We start from the raw sequence: 14540 nt of genomic DNA, 5'->3' as shown, positions 1-14540 counted from the left end.
ACCAGGGAGGGCCAGGCTGTGGCTACTGATGACTCAGCAGATAGACTTACAGGCTCCCCCAAACCCCTCAACCGTAACTCACAAGGATGGTAAGGTTGCAGACACTAATGGCAATAACGAGTCTGAGCGGGACTCTAATCCCCGACTGCGAAGCACCAGGCAGAGACGCTACCAATCAGGCTACAGCAACCTTTTACAGAAGGTTCCCAACTGAGCAGATAGATCTATAGGGTCCCCTAAACCCCCCCGTCCTTAGCTCACAAGGATGGTGAGGTTCCAGACACCACATGAAATTATAGAGCTTGAGTGGGACTCAAACCCCAGTCTGTGTGAATTTATAGCCCTTCAGTGGGACTCGAACAGTAGTCTATATGAAATTATAGCCCTTCAGTGGGACTCGAACCCCAGTCTATATGAAATTATAGCCCTTCAGTGGGACTCGAACCCCAGTCTACATGAAATTATAGTCCTTCGGTGTGACTTGAACCCCAGTCTATATGAAATTATAGCCCTTCAGTGGGACTCGAACCCCAGTCTACATGAAATTATGGACCCTTCAGTGGGACTCGAACCCCAGTTTATATGAAATTATAGCCCTTCAGTGGGACTCAAACCCCAGTTTATATGAAATTATAGCCCTTCAGTGGGACTCGAACTCCAGTCCAGCAGATCGCCAGGTAGGGACGTTTCCTCCGTGACCTATTTTCTTATTAAGTGCCCCCCCTAAAAAAAAAACATTATTCCCTTCAGTCAAGTTATGGATCTTAAGAATATTTGTCATCTTCATATAGCAGCCCAATATTCATTTAAATATTCACGTTGTCATTAAGATTTAGCTTCATTACGCATAAGATTATTGACCTTAAGGAAAAATATCAATTTCAATCTAAACTAGAAAAGCACTCTGAGAGTGCAGACCTCCACCATGGCAGATTATTTCTTGAAACCAGCTTGCCTTTCCCAGAACCAATTTAGACCGTGGGCGTATTTGAAGTCTTTGTGACAACCATGTGCGAATTTGGGGTTGAGGTTAGGGTTAATTCGGTCGAATTTTTGCTCGACCTTGACCTTGACCTTTGACCTAAGACTTTCAAAATGGAATCACTTCTATGTCCCCACATAGAAATTAATTCCTGAAGGTTTCACTACTCTATGAGTAAAATTGTGGCCAGGAAGTTGATCGAAAACAGAGAAACGGGCAAAAAGACAAACAGGGGCGAAAACATAACCTCCTTCTAACTTCGTTGGCAGAGGTAATAACGTTGCATATACAGTATTATCTAACAACCGTCCATTAGGAATAAAAAAGTTCATATAAAATGTTACTCTTTCAGATTCTCTTTTGACCTACTAATCTCGGTTTAAGTAGAAACACAACGGTCGTTGAAAAGAACTTCTTATTTTCAAGAGGTTCTTATCCATATATTAATACGATAGGGTGTGTTATTTATTTTGTGTGTTGCGCATTAAAGAAAACGGAAATAATTTCATGGTATACTCTTACAAATTCACGCTTTAAAGAAAACGGAATTAATTTCATGGTATACTCTTACAAATTCGCGCTTTAAAGAAAACGGAAATAATTTCATGGTATACTCTTACAAATTCACATTAGACTTTGATTACTTAACCAAAGCACATCTTATATAGTTTTCCCAATTTTGTCTTTAGCACCTGACTCTTTTCTTTAAATATTAGACAAAAAATTGAGTTCTATCAATTTCCATAACCTAGATTATAAAATTAATCTCGGGACATTTATTCAAACATATATAGGTTAGGAACAAGATAATTAGTATTGAAAATATCCTTTCGTGTAATTTACACGGGTTCCGCTAGTAAAGAGTAAAATATAGATAGTCTTGATCATGTATGCCATCCGGTAGCTAAACAAAAATATTTTACATTATTGTTTTCCCTTTTTATTTAGTGCTTCATATAATAATCAATAATTAAATACTTAACATCTAAAAGGATGAAAAACGTCTGCCGATACATATTTTTGAATATTATTTTGCCGAAAATCTTAATGATTGTGAACGTATAGGTTGGCACCCCCTGATCGTGGTGACATTACGTGGGAGGTTAAACACTTTTCATAAGATCTCTGAAGTGTTATGAAGAAGGATGGTTTTTGTAGCAGTTTTAGGTGCTTTTGTAGCAGTATTAGGTGCATAGTTGAAAAAACCCCGTCATTTTAATCGGAAACTCTCTATAAAATATACTGTTCTCAGCCGTATTTCAGTAAAATAGAGGCGACCGTAATTTTTACCCTACTTTGTTATTATCTTTTACGGGTTGGTGGCCATAATATCACTCCTTTACGTCAGTATATCCGTTTTTAAAACGGTAAATGACCGGCAACATCAATTCCAGGATTTTTACATTTTTTTACGACAAAATTTCTAATAGCCTCATCTTACGAAATTTGGTAAAAACATATTCCTACTAGAAAAGCACTCAGTAGAGAGGCATATCTCAGCCAAGGTAGCTTATTTCTCGAAACCAGCATACCTTAGGGTTAATTCGTCTGACCTTTTGTTCGACCCTTGACCTTGACCTTTTGACCTAGGGCTTTCAAAATTGAACCACTTCCACGTCTCAACATAGCAATCAATCCCTGAATGTTTCTCTACTCCACGAGAAAAATTGTGGCCTGGAAGTTGTTCACAATTAAACCATCAGGGGGCAAAAACATAACCTTCTCCCAACTTCGTTGGCGGAATAACAATATAATTCAATTCTAATTTGTTACAATAAGAAAATTAAGATACTATTTTGGGATTTTACTTTAAAAAAAATCATAAATTATATAGTAATATTTCTTTAAGAAATGTTATCCCCTGGTGAAATTTGGTCAATATGTTCTTAAAAATTATCGAATTTGGTGACAAAATGGTTTAAGTTTGATATATATATATATATATATATATATATATATATATATATATATATATATATATATATATATATATATATATATATATATATATATATATATATCAATAACAACCAAAACAAATGTAGCGTTTTCTAGTCTACTGCAGGACAAAGGCCTTAGACATGTCGATTCATATCTCGGGCTTGGCCAGTTTTCATCATCACGCTGGCCAGTGTGGACTGGTGATGGTGGGAGACTTTTCTTTGATCGCTCACAGCAAACCAGCCTTGTAAAGTTGGCCCTAACTAGTACAGCTGTGCTTTTCTTGGCGTTACTCAAACCCCTTCACCAAGTTAAGGTATCCCCCCTCAGAAAGATATATATATATATATATATATATATATATATATATATATATATATATATATATATATATATATATATATGTATATATATATATATATATATATATATATATCTATCTATCTATCTATCTATCTATCTATATATATATATATATATATATATATATATATATATATATATATGCATATATATATATATATATATATATATATATATATATATATATATATATATATATATATATATTCCAAGTACAACATCTTTGATATATAACGACTAAACAAATCCTGTTCTGCCGCTCACCACATATAAGTGAGCAAGGGAATTTACCCGGGTCAGGAAGATTAAAAAGGAAAATTAAAGCACTAAAGGCACTTAGGCATATTGAGTAGGAAACTTACTCAATTTAGCCCTGGCTAATTTGTGGCCCTTTTTTGAGATGAAAGTTGACTAATTTTTCAGGTTTCCTTTCCCTCCAACAATGTTTTTAGAGACGAGAAGGAACCCAGCGCCCTCTAGAAGGCATCCTGCCCTTTAAATCACCGAAATGGAGCCGGGATCCGACCGAACTTCCTCACTGAAGTTTCAAGAAGAGGCGTAAATGACACTGGATCTGAGATGCCTAGTGGTTCTGACCGGGGAAGTTTTTAATTGATGGGAAAATCATATACGGTGGGGAGGAAGTTGCAGAAGTTGCAGGACCGTAAAAGCAAAGTTTACTCTAGTTGAGATGCTCTTAGAGGCCTTCCTAAAAGAGGAGGGCTGGGGAAAGTGCTCTTGAAGTTTTCGATTGAAAGATATTATCAAAGATCGCCATTACGGTTTGGATGTCAGTTGGTTTCTTCGAGTTCCTTCACTCTAAACTCATAATTTGCTGCTATTTAACTTTTATCAAGACATCTTTCGTTTTTATGGTTTTAAATTGAATTTGATTTTATTCCTTATCTATAACAAACGATATTTCGATGTCAGGATGCCAGAAAACTTCCAAATAATTCTCTCTCTCTTTCTCTCTCCCTCTCTCTCTCTCTCTCTCTCTCTCTCTCTCTCTCTCTCTCTCTCTCTCTCTCTCTCTAAGCGTCCTTCTTTCGTATTCTTTGCTTCACGTATACTATTTTTGTCTACTCTCTCTCTCTCTCTCTCTCTCTCTCTCTCTCTCTCTCTCTCTCTCTCTCTCTCTCTCGGCTTCCTTCTTTCGTATTCTATGTTTCACGTTTACTATTCTTGCCTACTATTCTCTCTCTCTCTCTCTCTCTCTCTCTCTCCTCTCTCTCTCTCTCTCTCTCTCTCTCTCTCTCTCTCTCTCTCTCTCTCTCTCTCTCTCTCTCTCCCAATTTACCCCGGGCCGGATTGAGCCAAGTTTGGGGGAAGGTTAATGGACGTTGATTGGTGGTCTTGGTGGGTCACGTGATTGCCCCCCGAGGTCATTAGAGAGGTGGAAGTGATCACGGAAGAACGATCGATGGTGGCAGTGGAGGTGATGGTGGAATGAATGTTTTCGGGGGCGTGGGGTGTGGGCGTGAGGGTGTGGGAGTAGGCGTGTGGGTGGGTGGATGCTGTGGTTTGTTGTTAGAAAGGGAAGAGCTAAAGTATTACAGAATTTGCCCCTGTGCCTATGTAGAAAAAAGGTGATGGTGGAATCAATGTTTTGGGGGCTTGGGTGTGGGCGTGAGGGTGGGGGAGTGGGCGTGTGGGTGGGTGGATGCTGTGGTTTGTTGTTAGAAAAGGAAGGGCTAAAGTATTACAGAATTCGCCCCTGCACCTCTGTACAGAAAAGGTGATGGTGGATTCAATGTTTTGGGGGCGTAGGATGTGGGCGTAGGGTGGGGGCGTAGGATGTGGGCGTAGGGTGTAGGCGTGCGGGTGTGGGCCTGTGGGTGGGTGGATGCTGGGGATGGTTGTTGGAAAAGGAAGGGCTTAAGTATTACAGAAAAGGGAGACTCAATTCGTCCCTGTGCCTAGGTATAGAAAAGGAGGAAAAGTAAAGTTGATCCTAGGATAGAAAAGGGGGAAAAGTCAATTCACCCCTTTTCTCCATATGTCCAAGTTAATGGCCATAAAGTGAATAAGATAGGAGACAGGAATAGGAATAATGAATATGACCCCTTCACGAGACGTGTTCCAAAAGATGAAAGGATAATAAAAAGAGGAAAAATGCCGGAGTATGGAACGACAGGAAAGACGAATAGGAATGATGAATATGACCCCTTCACGAGACGTGTTCCAAAAGATGAAAGACGAATAGAAAGAAGAAAATTGCCGGAATATCGAACGAAATTATGATCATGACAAGATGAAGGTAGGTGAGGATGTGATTGAGTCTTAGGTACTGCCAAGTGAAAGAGGAAAATTGGCGGAATATGGAACGAAATTATGATTATGACAAGGTGAAGGTAGATGAGAATGTGAGGAGTCTTTGAGAGCTGATGAAATCGATGCTGATGAAGGAGATGATTACGATGAAAAAAAAAGAAAAAAAAATTAATTATGATTTTGACATGACGAAGGTAGGTGAGAATGTGATGAGTCTGTGAGTACTGTCCGATGAAATCGATGATGATGAAGAAGGAAATGATCAGGATGGAAATGAAGCTAAGGAGAAAGACCGCAAGACTTCCCCCCCAACCACGCCCACCCCCCCAGCCCCCCCCACCCAAAAGAAAGGGTCTCCATGATTGCATACTCAAGACAGTAAAAGTGCCTCGTTTCCGGCCGCTTAGGTCTTGCGGGAAATGTCATAATAAATTACATATATCTGACACCTTTCATGATATACTGAGATATAAATGGATACTTTGGTTTTCGTTTTAGAAATATTTTTGTGATATTTTTTACTTATATTCTATGTGGATACATAGTTTTTTCGTTCCTTTTATATATTTATTTCACTGAAAGAGTAAAAAATATACTACTTCCTTTTCTCAATACAGGGAAAATAATAAATTTTTACTTTTATAAATAGTAATTATCATATGTGCCCTCAATCACCGATACACTAAGCTATAAATGGATACTTGGTTTTCGTTTTAGAATATTTTTGTGATATTTTTTTCTTATATTCTATTTGGATACACATTCTTTTCGTTCCTTTTCATATATTTATTTTACTGAAAGAGTAAAATATATATTACTTCCCTTTCCCAATACAGTGTAAATAACTTTTTTTTTACTTTTATAAATAGTAATTATCATATGTGTCCATAATAACTTTTTTTTTTTTTTTTTTTTTTTTTTTTTTCAAAATTGTTATTTGTGACTACAGTATTTTCTATGTATCCATTCAAGGTAATTTAACATTAAGGCGTATTACACGGTTGAACGGTTCGTCGAACGCGGTTCGACAGTGTTTGAAGAGATGTTCGAACGTATGAACTAGATATTTGGTTATCGAACACGTTCGTTGAACAGTTTGAAGAAAGTCTGTTCTCGCCTGACTTTTGTGGGCGGGGCTTCATTGTCCACAAACCTTATCAGTTGTGGCTGACTCCAACTCTTCGAACCTTTTGACAAGCAGGTTCGACAACCCGGTTCGACGAACCAATCGACCATGCAAACCTTGCTTTATGATGATATATTATTACTATTATTATTACTAGCCAAGCTACAACCCTAGTTGGAAAAGCAAGATACTATAAGCCCAAGGGCTCCAATAGGGAAAAATAGCCCAGTGAGGAAAGGAAATAAGGAAATAAATAAATGATGAGAATAAATTAACAATATGTTATTCTAAAAACAGTAACAGCTTCAAAAAGATCTTGTGTTTATAAATACGATTTTATTTCACGTTTCCAAATTCCTAGTTTCTTGCTAGAATTAGGATCTTGTGTTTATAAATAGGATTTTATTTAACGCTTGCCAGATCCTGTGTTTATAAATAGGATTTTATTTAACGTTTGCCATATCCTGTGTTTATAAATAGGATTTTATTTAACGTTTGCCATATCCTGTGTTTATAAATAGGATTTTATTTAACGTTTTCCAAATTCCTAGTTTCTTGCTAGAATTAGGAAGGCTATAAAAAGAAATGTTTTATATGTATCTAATGTTTTTATTATGGTCTTGCCCCATTCAAAGGCTTTATTGCCATTTAAAGGTTTAAAGGTCACTCATGAATGGCAGAGGCAAGGGGCAGCGACATTGCCCTATCAAGTAGCACAATGCCCTAGAGACTGACCATATATACATATGATCAGCGCCAAGCTCCCTCTCCATCCAACCTAGGACCAAGGAGGGCCAGGCAATGGCTGCTGATGACTCAGCAGATAGATCTACAGGCTCCCCCAAACCCCTTACCCTTAGCTCACAATGATGATGAGGTTGCAGCGACAAAAGAAACTAACGACCTTGAGACTGACCATATATACATATGAACAGCGCCAAGCCCCCTCTCCACCCAACCTAGGACCAAGGAGGGCCAGGCAATGGCTGCTGATGACTCAGCAGATAGATCTATAGGCTCCCCCAATACCCTACCCTTAGCTCAAGAGGATGGTGAGGTTGCACTGACAAAAGAAACTAACGACCTTGAGCAGGACTTGAACCCCAGTCCGGCGTTATCCAGTCAGGGACGTTACCGCATTGGCCACCACAACTATTGGCTTCTTTTCCTTGGCTTTATCACGTGAATAACTGAGCACCAATAGATAAGACTGCAGATAGTAACTCAGGGTTCTATGTAATTGCTTTGCATTTATGACTATATACTTTATCAGTTTGTATATTACCTCCGTAAACGAAGTTGGAAGGAGGTTATGTTTTCGCCCCTGTTTGAGTGTGTTTTTTTGTGTGTTAATGTTAATGTTAATGATATTATTATTATTATTATTATTATTATTATTATTATTATTTAACCAAGGGCACAACATACGAAAAAGGGCAAACTTTGTCCGTAGACTTGTATACAATGTTGAGAATAATCATTGTCAGAGGACTAAAATCACTGATTACTCTTTCTACACGTTTATTCTAATAGAATTAGGTATTGAATACGTAAATCCGGTCAGTAATGTTGAGAAGATAATCTATTTAAACAGGGTTGCTGGATTGACGTTAATTTTACGTTGCAGAAGCCCCAACTATCAATTATCGAGATGCAAAGTTTAGAATTCTAATTGCAGAGAAAATTCGTCCTGTGACATTTCATCCAATTGCGTATTTCTTTCTTTTTTTTTTTTTTTTTTTGAATTGGCTGTTTTAAATGTTCAACATTTCCTGACTTGTAAGGAATAGATATATTTCATTTACTGATTTAATTTAATTTAATATATTTTTTATACTTTTATACTTTTTATACTTTTCGACCTGTTAATGATTTTATCATATGTCAACCTTCTTACACCGAAATTCTATAACTATTTGGGCAGATTTCTCTTGCTTGAGGGTGCACTTGGGCACACTATTCAATGTTATTTTTGTTACACATTTCGGCCTGTTGATAATTTTATCATACGTCATTATTCTTTCACCGAATTTCTAGAACTATTGTAAGTTTAAGAAAACTGATTTTGAATAGAAGTCGCTAACATTTATTTTTTATTTTTTTAATATGTGACCTATGTTGGTTATCAGTCATATTATACAACTGTATACTTTTTTAAATAGTCTATATAAGGGTATTCTTATTCATTCGTTAGTTTCTTGGCATATTTTCACAGGATATTTCTTTCCAATTTCTTGATTAAATTTGATATGTCGATATCTTGCTCGCATTTTTTTTGCTGGTCGCTCATTTTAAACTTCTTTTAGTAGGTAACACACACCACCATATTAAAACACACACACGTAGACAAACATGTATAAAGATGTGTTTTTCAGAGGGAGCCATTTGTTGCAGGAAATAAAAATTCTCACTCCTGATATAAAATTTCTAGTAAATGAAATTTTTTTACCGTTTTATGACTCATAATTTGGGCATTTATAGACTATGAGAAAGCCTTTGGATCTGTCATAACTTCAGCAGTACTGAGAGCAGACTATGAGAAAGTCTTTAAATCTGTCAAAACTTCAGCGATAATAAAAACCCTTCAAAGACAAGGAATAGATGAATCTTATCTTAGAACTTCCAAAGTATTTCAATTACAGACTATGAGAAAGCTTTTGAATCTGTCAAAACTCCAGCGATAATGAAAGCCCTTCAAAGACAAGGAATAGATGAATCTTACGTTATAACACCAAAAGTGTTTCAATTATAGACTATGAGAAAGCTTTTGAATCTGACAAAACTTCAGCTGTAATGAAAGTCCTTCAAAAACAAGGAATAAATCTATATTATGTTAGAACACCCGAAGTGTTTCAATTATAGACTATGAGAAACCTTTTGAATCTGTCAAACTTTAGCGGTAATGAAAGTCCTTCAAAGACAAGGAATAGATAAATCTTATGTTGGAACCCTTGAAATGCTTATTTTATTCAAGAAAATATTATTCAATCTTTTTTTTATCTCAATAACAGTTCTGGAAATGTTTACGCACCACAGACGTATCATTTATTTAATCTTTTTTTTTATCTCAATAACAGATCTAGAAATTTTTTTACGCATCAGATACGTATCATTTATAAAAACATATGTTTTAATTGATAATCATATTTTTGAAAAATATTTATATCTGGGCCTTGAATGGCCAATAATATGTAATCTATACAACATAGATATAAATAATTAAAAAATATGCATTTTCATTTTGCCTTTGTTGTGGATTCATTTAATTTTGATGAGTGCTTGACCTCGTGTTGATTAAACCTTCAGTCATTCCAAGAAATAATAATTCTTTGACACAAAGTCTTGCTTAAAGTGATTAATGTCAGTCATAAACTGACGTTAAGAAAGTCGTATTTCACTTATTTTTTTCCGATATTTTTCATAATCTGCTACCTGGTATTTTTCTTCGATAGTTTCATATTTTTATTTGAAAAAAGAATAATGCTACTAGTATACGCGACCCGTCAAAAATTATGTCTAGATATTTAGATAGATATGCACACACACGCACACAAATTCAACCCCTCCTCCCCCTCCCCTCTTACAACCCGCTAATTAGACAATGACAACTATATATATATATATATATATATATATATATATATATATATATATATATATATATATATATTTATATATATATATATATATATATATATATATATATATATATATATATATATACATATATATATATATAATCTATTTATATATATACATATATAAGTATATATAAATATATATACATATATATGTATATATTTATATATATATATATATATATATATATATATATATATAAATATATATATGTATATGTATATATATTAATATATACTTATATATGTATATATATAAATAGATTATATATATATATATATATATATATAAATAAACATATACATGTATATGTATATATATTTATATATACTTATATATGTATATATATAAATAGATTATATATATATATATATATATATATATATATATATATATATATATATATATATATATATATATATATATATATATATATATATACACACAGCTGCCTGACCAAAATTTTAACCGTAGAATAATGAATCTTGCAGGGATTAACTGTTATGTAAAAGCTGGAAATGATTAAATTTTGGTTGATTAAGGTCAAAGGTCAATGTCAAGGTAAAACAAAATGTCCAATCACGTAATCAGCCATAAGTATGTACAACGTTGTCACAGAGACTTCAAACTTGGTTCATATTTGAGTGCATGAAAATCCACGCCAATTAATACATGTTACGGTGAGAGATCAAGGTCAATGTTGAGTAAAAGGTCAAGAAATAAGCTGTACTCTACTGAGTACCCCTCTAACTTCTGAAGTTATCGTTCATATAACGTAAAATGCTCTACGATTTCTTCTTACTCCTCTTACTTTCAGCCACTATAATTCAGATAAGTTTATTGGAACCTCCTGCCAAAAACATAACTATAATTCCTATCCGACAGTGATATGTTTGTTTATTTTCCTTTTTGGATGTAATTTCCATCGTTTTATTCCACCATAACGTATATGATAACATTCTGCCATCGTCTGTTTGTTTCGGAGTCTTATTAAGTTTCCCTCATGTGAAGATTCACAACTTGAATATCTTATGGAATATCTTTTGAAATATCTTTTATGTCATTTTATGGAATGACAATGTTATTTCCATGAATTTTCTCGCTTTTGTATTCATTACAAGATGGGTCATGCGACCAGTATAATTTCTTATTACGTTTTCCTCCTGTGAAGATTCACAACTTGAATATCTTTTGCAATATCTTTTGGAATATCTTTTATGTCATTTTATGGAATGACAATGTTATTTCCATGAATTTTCTCGCTCTTGTATTCATTACAAGATGGGTCATGCGACCAGTATAATTTCTTATTACGTTTCCCTCCTGTGAAGATTCACACCTTGAATATCTTTTGCAATATCTTTTGGAATATCTTTTATGTCATTTTATGGAACGACAGTGTTATTTCCATGAATTTTCTCGCTTTTTGTATTCATTATAAGATGGGTAATGCGACCAGTATAATTTCTTATTACGTTTCCCTCCTGTGGAGATTCACAGCTTGAATATCTTTTGCAATATCTTTTGCAATATCTTTTGCAATATCTTTTATGTCATTTTATGGAATGACAATGTTATTTCCATGAATTTTCTCGCTTTTTGTATTCATTACAAGATAGGTGATGCGACCAGTATAATTTCTTATTACGTTTCCCTCCTGTGAAGATTCACCACTCGAATATCTTTTGCAATATCTTTTGGAATATCTTTTATGGCATTTTATGGAACGGCACTGTTATTTCCATGAATTTTCTCGCTTCTGTATTCATTACACGATAGGTAATGCGACCAGAATAATCTCTTATTACGTTTCCCTCCTGTGAAGATTCACAACTTGGATATCTTTTGCAATATCTTTTGCATTATCTTTTATGTCATTTTATGGAACGACAATGTTATTTCCATGAATTTTCTCGCTTTTGTATTCATTACAAGGTGGGTAAAGCGACCAGTATACTTTCTTATTACGTTTCCCTCCTGTGGAGATTCACAACTTGAATATCTTTTGCAATATCTTTTGCAATATCTTTTATGTCATTTTATGGAACGACAATGTTATTTCCATGAATTTTCTCGCTTTTTGTATTCATTACAAGATGGGTCATGCGACCAATATAATTTCTTATTACGTTTCCCTCCTGTGGAGAATCACAACTTGAGTATCTTTTGCAATATCTTTTGGAATATCTTTTGCAATATCTTTTATGGCATTTTATGGAACGACAGTCTTATTTCCATGAATTTTCTAGCTTTTTGTATTCATTACAAGATGGTAATGCGACCAGTATAATTTCTTATTACGTTTCCCTCCTGTGGAGATTCACAACTTGAATATCTTTTGCAATATTTTTTGGAATATCTTTTGGAACATCTTTTATGTCCTTTTATGGAACGGCAGTGTTATTTCCATGAATTCTCTCGCTTTTGTATTCATTACAAGATGGGTAAGGCGATCATATATAATTTCTTATTACGTTTCCCTCCTGTGAAGATTCACAACTTGAATATCTTTTGCAGCAATATCTTTTGCAATATCTTTTATGTCGTTTTATGGAAAGACAATTATTTCCATGAATTCTCTCGCTTTTGTATTCATTACAAGATGGGTAATGCGACCAGAATAATTTCTTATTACGTTTCCCTCCTGTGGAGATTCACACCTTGAATATCTTTCGCAATATCTTTTATGTCATTTTATGGTATGACAGTGTTATTTCCATGAATTTTCTCGCTTTTGTATTCATTACAAGATGAGTCATGCGACCAATATAATTTCTTATTACGTTTCCCTCCTGTGGAGATTCACAGCTTGAATATCTTTTGCAATATCTTTTGCAATATCTTTTCTGCCATTTTATGGAACGACAGTGTTATTTCCATGAATTTTCTCGCTTTTGTATTCATTACAAGATAGGTAATGTGACCAGTATATATCATTGTAATTTTGTAATGTCTGTTATTATCGAAATTTACGACGAACTGAAAATATATCGACAATAATTTATCTTTAGTAAAAGAGGTTTCGAATACTTATTACCTCCGCCGATAAATTTGGAAGATTATGTTTTACACCTTGTATGTGTGTTTGTTTGTGTTTGTGTGTTTGTATGTGTGTGTGTGTGTGTGTGTTTGTGTACAACTTCCTGGCCACAATTTTAATCGTGGTGTAATGAAACTTTAATGGATTAACTGTTATGTGAAAAACTGGAAATTTTTAATTTTGGGAGGTCAAGGTTAAGGTTAAAGGTCAAGCAAAATGTCCAATTCACGTAACCAGCTATAAGTTTAGACATCGTTGTCACAGAGACTTCAAACTTGGTTCATATTTGAGTGTATAAAAATTCACGCCAATTAATATATGTTAATATCAAAGATCAAGGTCAAGGTCAAGCAAAAGGTCGAAGGTTAAAGGTTAAGCAAAATGTCCAATTCACGTAATCAGCCATAAGTTTGGATATCATTGTCACTGAGACTTCAAACTTGGTTCATATTTAAGTGTATAAATATCCACGCCAATTGATATATGTTAATATCAAAGGTCAAGGTCAAGGCCGAGAAGAAGGGGAGGAATAAGCTGCCGCGGCGGAGGTCTGCGTTCTACTGAGTGCCCCTCTAGTTCATCTTGCATACAAAAACCAGTGAGGAATTCTCATTTCTATTTCTGGAAGACGCAGACCAACAGCCAGTCATATCATGAGGGACAAGAGAGAGAAAGAAGGAAACTGACATTGAATTAAATTACGTGAATTCTTGAAAAAAAATTCGTAAATTCTTGAAAAAAATAAAAATTTCTTGAAACAGTGAACTTGTGTGATGCGTGACTCCACGTCGTCATGTTATTTTGACAAATGAAGTGTGGTGATACTATTCCTAAGGCTTTGTTGAATGAAGAAGATTCTCCCCCCCCCCCCACCCCCCAAACAAAAACATTGACAGCTACGGGGGGGGGGGGGGGGGAAGGAGGAGAGGTGGTAAGGAAGGAAGTAGGGGTAAGAAGTAACATACCTTGATATATGGTCTGGGTAATATACGAAGACGTATTACTGGAAAGCTAGGCTAATTATTAACACATCATCAGCCCATGGTATTATTTCGGTAGAGTCCCACCCAACGTCATTACCACTTGCCAGTACATAGGAGCTTGATGTATTTTTTTCGCGAGCGAAGCGAGCGCACGACCTAGCAAAAACTATTAGATTTCAGTAATAATTCAAG

The 14540-nt window shown here is 34.8% G+C and overlaps 1 protein-coding gene across 1 annotated transcript in view; it reads right to left on the bottom strand.

Annotated features, from left to right (window-relative positions):
* The window catches only part of LOC137639457 (DNA ligase 1-like), a 60708-nt gene that overhangs the window by 31582 nt on the left and 14586 nt on the right, over positions 1 to 14540 (bottom strand). Inside the window, exons 3-4 of the mRNA XM_068371730.1 lie at positions 5010 to 5135; positions 4587 to 4803 (exon numbers count right to left, since the gene is read on the bottom strand). Coding sequence (XP_068227831.1) covers positions 4587 to 4803; positions 5010 to 5135 — 343 coding nt within the window. The remainder of the gene's footprint in view (positions 1 to 4586; positions 4804 to 5009; positions 5136 to 14540) is intronic.

The sequence above is a fragment of the Palaemon carinicauda genome, chromosome 4 (assembly GCF_036898095.1).
Source record: "Palaemon carinicauda isolate YSFRI2023 chromosome 4, ASM3689809v2, whole genome shotgun sequence".
In the NCBI taxonomy this organism is placed as follows: domain Eukaryota; kingdom Metazoa; phylum Arthropoda; class Malacostraca; order Decapoda; family Palaemonidae; genus Palaemon; species Palaemon carinicauda.
Note: the sequence above shows the minus strand (reverse complement) of the source record. Positions and strands in the feature narration are given on the sequence as shown.